Source organism: Sinocyclocheilus anshuiensis, unplaced genomic scaffold, assembly GCF_001515605.1.
Source record: "Sinocyclocheilus anshuiensis isolate Anshui unplaced genomic scaffold, SAMN03320099.WGS_v1.1 scaffold246, whole genome shotgun sequence".
Taxonomy (NCBI): domain Eukaryota; kingdom Metazoa; phylum Chordata; class Actinopteri; order Cypriniformes; family Cyprinidae; genus Sinocyclocheilus; species Sinocyclocheilus anshuiensis.
In genome coordinates this window covers 946,494-951,808 of record NW_015542356.1, presented here as the reverse complement: position 1 = coordinate 951,808, position 5,315 = coordinate 946,494, and the positions used below count along the sequence as shown (strand labels likewise).

General features: G+C 39.1%; 1 protein-coding gene across 1 annotated transcript in view; it reads left to right on the top strand.

Annotated features, from left to right (window-relative positions):
- The window catches only part of man2a1 (mannosidase, alpha, class 2A, member 1), a 105,283-nt gene that overhangs the window by 70,868 nt on the left and 29,100 nt on the right, over positions 1-5,315 (top strand). The window contains exon 17 of the mRNA XM_016490515.1: positions 1,027-1,160. Coding sequence (XP_016346001.1) covers positions 1,027-1,160 — 134 coding nt within the window. The remainder of the gene's footprint in view (positions 1-1,026; positions 1,161-5,315) is intronic.

Sequence of the window (5,315 nt, the reverse complement as noted above, 5' to 3'; positions counted from 1 at the left end):
CTGCGTTTTGCCCTTACTCACCCAAACTTTTCAACAAGGCTACTTTATGTGAATGCGAGTTCCTTAGCAAGTATTTGTGAATCACTGGTGTTTTATATATGAGATGAGGACATGACTGCAGCCGGCAATGAGGCCCAAACCAGTACAGCCAGTGCAAGAAGGCTTTGGCTTTTTAATTTTACTTAACATTTTTATTTATCCATTATACTGAAGAGACCTTTTTGAAAGATATTGTTTTTTGTTTGTTTGTTTTGTTTTGTAATTTTGAGGTGTTCAGCTTTATTTTGGATTTAGAAAATAAACGTGATTGCTCTCCTCAAAAATAAACTCTTTCTTGTTTTTGTTTCATGCTCTCTGTGCCTTGCCCTGGACTTTTATGTCACTTCCTGTCTCCCGTGGTGTTTGTAGTCAGTTTGTAGTCCGTTTGTTCATTGATTCCCCTTGATTAGTCTCCCCAGGCGTGTCTTGTCTTGTTAAGCTTGTTATTCCCCCGTTGTGTATATATAGCCCTAGCTTTTCTTTAGCTCCTTGTGAGTTGTCGAATGTAATGGTTGTCTGTTTGCCAGTCATTCTGTTCTTTGTTCCCTTTGGTTTTTTCCTTATTGTTTGTTCTAGTTTTTCCATGAAATACCAGCACATAGATCCTTACCTCTTCCTGTTTTCCGCAGCTTCTCCACAACGTTACAGTTTTTCACTGGCATGTCTCTTTGACTAGTGCATCTTTGAGCCTATATTTAGTATAAGTAAAATACTTAAGTACTGTTAAAATCAGATACTCTAAGACTTTTACTCAAGTTGTTTTGGAATTGGTGACTTATAACGTGTAGTGGAGTAATTTTCACTGTAAGGTATCTGTACTTTTACTCAAGTATGGTTTTTAGGTACTCTTCACACCTCTGGATACAGTTGATGCTTTGACAGAAATTATAGTATGAAAGTGGAGGAAAACGATATCCAGTCCTTCTTCTGTTGCCTGTGCTCATTCAGCTATTTTGACCCCTGTCTTTCTTTCCTTCTTTCTCATAGGTGTAGAGGGTCAGTCTGTTGAGATCTGTAACACTGTAGATATAAGAGGCGAAACCAACCGTGAAATTGCAATGAGGATAACCTCAGATCTGAACAGCAAAGATCGATTCTTTACTGACCTCAATGGCTACCAGGTAGGTCCCAGACATCAGTATATTCTTTTTATTCTCTCCTTGACATACACATACACAATAAAGTTTATACTGTTTATATGCAAGTGTTGTATATGCTGGAGTTGGCTGTTGGCAGGGGGATCTGTGGATCTCTAACTGAACCGGCCCATATGTGAACTGACTTTACACTAAGCCAGAATGTGTTACTAAATCTGCCCACAAATTTCAGCCTCATGGTTTTGATGATATACTCAGAAGTTTTGAAAAAAATGTGTCAGTCTAACAAAACAATGATAATTAATAATAATATTTAATTTAAGTCTTTGATTTAAATTTAAATAAAGTTTTTCTAGTTCCTTTTTAAGGAAAGAAAGCGAAATAATATTGATTTGGAGGAAACACACATAAGTGCAATATATTATAATAAAAACATAGCGGGATGCGCAATGCTTTTGTGATTGGCCATAATACCTGCAGACTGCAGCCAATAGAAATGCTTCTCTATCGGTGCGTGTCCTGCTCACAGAACAGACACAGCAAGCAGACTGCTTCAAGTAAATTATCTAGGATGAATCGTGATTTTTGTAGAAAATATTAACATCTTACTTTAACAGATGCAATAACAGACAATGTTATATGGATAAAGCTGTATTAATTTAATTAATTAACCCTGGAGTATTTGTTCAGTGCTGAGTTATCCTCTCATTATAACAAAGTGTAGACACAATGTAAATAAGACTAATTGTGCAGTGTAGAGTTTAATTGATTATAACAAGTTTGTGAGATCGTCATGAACTGAGATGAGTGACAGCTTTTTAATAAGTATAAATAGTGTTTGCAAATGTGTTACTGATTTTATATCACAGTTCAATAAACAAGCAGTTAATATTAAGTGACTTACATTTTAGGAACTCTGTTTTAGCTGTATTTCGTTAGTGAAAATAGTTCCAAACAAAGTCACAGCTGAGCCGCTGGGCATCTCCAAGCAAACACAGCGCTGTTTTGGTTATGAATGAATTATTGAACGAATCTAGTGAGTCGATGATTCAATGTCCCATTCATTAAGTCACTTGCTCTGTTCCTGAATGAATCAGCTGATTGACCCACCTACTGATGGTTTTAGTTTCATTTTGAAATAATAGTTATTTGAATCATTTAGTATTTCTATATTCAAAACTTTATATTTAAACATTACACTCATCTTCCTCAAACAGTTTATAAATATACCTAAATGCCAATTTTGTGTTCTTCTGTGCGCCTCTGTAGTACAGAGATGAATTTTGTTGATACTGATTTCATTTGATTCTTCCCGATTGTGTCTTATTCTAATTCTGTTTATTTGTTTCATTACAGTTTTTAAAAAGGTTTATAATATAAATTTATGAATTTGACATTAAAGTTGACATTTAAAGGGGCATTTAAAACATTATTTTGTGTATTTGGTGTAATGAAATGCGTTTATGCCGTTTAAGGTTCAAAAAACACATTATTTTCCACATACTGTACATTATTGTTTCTCCTCTATGCCCCGCCTTTCTGAAACGCGTCGATTTTTACAAAGCTCATCGGTCTGAAAAGCGAGGTGGGTCTGCTTTTCTGGGGGTCTGTCCCCCCAGTGGGGACATAATTATGGATTATAATAACTTATACTGTCTTTTTACGCGTTGCATTGCATCGCGCCGCGTAAACATAAAACCATGTCTGCATTTTTGATCGGAGAAATTACAAACTACAAGCGCTACTCTACTCAAAACTCGCATTTGAATGATCAGTGGCAAATCCATAAAATATAAAAAAGTACTTACAGTCTGTGAGTCAGAACAGCCGGCATTGTAGTCTACTCTACCAGGATCAGGAAACAGTCCTCCATAAAATGTGCTGCACACATCTGAATATTTGGGTTGAACTGTTCTGGAACAGTGTTGTAAATACAACTTAACCACTGATTTCTAGTCGTGTCCTCTTTTGGAAGACCAAACAAAGTAGTTTCACTTTCACAACAAAACACGCACGGCGGGCTAGAGTAGAGGTCTGCGCAGGACTGTTTTTAGTCCCGCTCCCGCAAGGTTCTATTCCGCACCCACCCGCTCCCACTATATATTCACTCTTTGTTCACCCGCTGTCCGCTTGGAATAATTTTCTTCCCGACCCGACCGTTCCCGCTAAATTTAGATCTCGTTTCCAGAATCTCACATTTAAATTTCCGCTACTGAAAGAAAGAGAGATAGGATGACAACTAAAAGTGTAGTCTGATAGGTTGTACAAAAATAGCCTATTAGCTATTTTTATTCGATAGCGCATCCTCACTTTGCTCCATCCTTATTCTGCTCTGTCACTCATCGACAACCTGCCTGTTCTGTCTGAGGGCCGTATATTTACCACAGGTACAGCCTGCTCTAAGCATCATTATGCACATGCTGCGCACAGACCACGCAAATAAAACGTGTGAGGTTTAAAGCATGCGTGCAGCGCGTGCGTAACAGTCCTGAGTGCAAGCTGTACCGGTGGTCAATAAGAATAAAGCGCAGATATGCTGTTCTAAATGGACGTCGGGAACGGGATATTGTTAGACCGCCCGCTCCCGTTCAATTTACACCAGAGTTACCAACCGCTACCGTGTTTTATTCGGGAGAGACGCGGAAATGCAGACCTCTAGGCTAGAGTGAGTGGAGGTCGGAGGCCTAGAGTGAGCAGAGGCCGGCTTGAGTGAGCGGAGGCGGGCGGGCTTGAGAACGGCACGGCCGGCGGATTCACGACCAACCACATGTGACGACCCCGGGCTGGACTCAGCTTCGTCCACGGTGAAAGCCGATCTGGCGATCCACAGTGCGAAGTTGATGTATTTCCTCAGCGACCAGCACGGATCAGCTCTAGGCATGACGAAGCGGATATAGTCCTCTTTTGGAAGGCCAAACAAAGTAGTTTCGCTTTCACATCGAAACACACAGCGCCTTCACGACATGGCGGAGGCGGCGGCGGCAACAACAATACTACAGTGAGAATAAAAGTTACGCCTTCTTTCTTTGCGTGAACATTTAGGCGGCGTTATGCAAATCTTCCCACATTGTGATGTAGACGTGTGGGGGCGTGTTAGAACGAGCCGTTTTAGGTAGGCGTGGTTGACTCTTAACTTTTATAAAGAATATCTCTTTGGATTTGAGACTTTAGTCTTTGCAACTTTACAGATCTTCTTTATGCACCAAGAGAAAGGAAAAATTTAAATCGCATCATATGACCCCTTTAATAACAAGGTTAGAAAAAAATGCTATTACAAAAGTGCCCCTGCGAATCAAAATATTCATCAAAAATATCTTAATTTGTGTTCCGAAGATGAACAAAGGTCTTACGGGTTTGGAACGACATGAGGGTGAGTAATTAATGACAGCATTTTCATTTTTGGGTGAACTAACCCTTTAAGGAGTCAAATATCACCTCAAAATGGGAAGGTTAATTTTTGTCATTGATCAGAAGGTGCTCCTAAATTTATTAAATTATGATCACAAGTGCTCATTCTCCCTTGTTTATTGAACATAAGGGGTCATTAATGATGCTTACATTATCACATGTGCAAAATTCCTACACAGTGTATCTTTAATTTGGCCAGAATATTACAGGTAACTATCTCCAAGCAGAGATTCTGTTGAATGAATGTGTTTATACCCCACAAAATTACCCCGTCTTGATACCCAAGAAAACATGGTTCATAGGAAACATTAAATAAGTTTAATGCTATTATAGATTATAAAGGTTTTTATAATTAAAAACACCTGAAAGGTCATCTAAAATGACCCCCAACTCATCTCCAAGCTAGTGTTAGACTCTGTTCCTTGTTTTGTGTGTTTTGCTCCCCATGTGCCTTCCATGCCCTTATTTGGTCCTTCCTGTTCCTGTCCCCATTTAGTTATATTAGTTACTATACCTTGTTATTAGTTATCCTCCTCACCTGTCTGCCCCTCGTTATCTGCCCTATTTGAGTTCTAGCCCGTTCTGTTCTCTCTTGTCCGGAATTGTATATGTCTACCCTTGCTACGTGTGTTTTCCTTGTTCCCTGGAGGTGATTAAAATCTATGGGCCTGTTTACACCTGGTCATTTCATGCGTTTTCGCTGATCGGATATCTGTCTGATTTGTTAAAACGTTTCCATTTACACTTGGCCACATAAATGTGTCGTTGCAA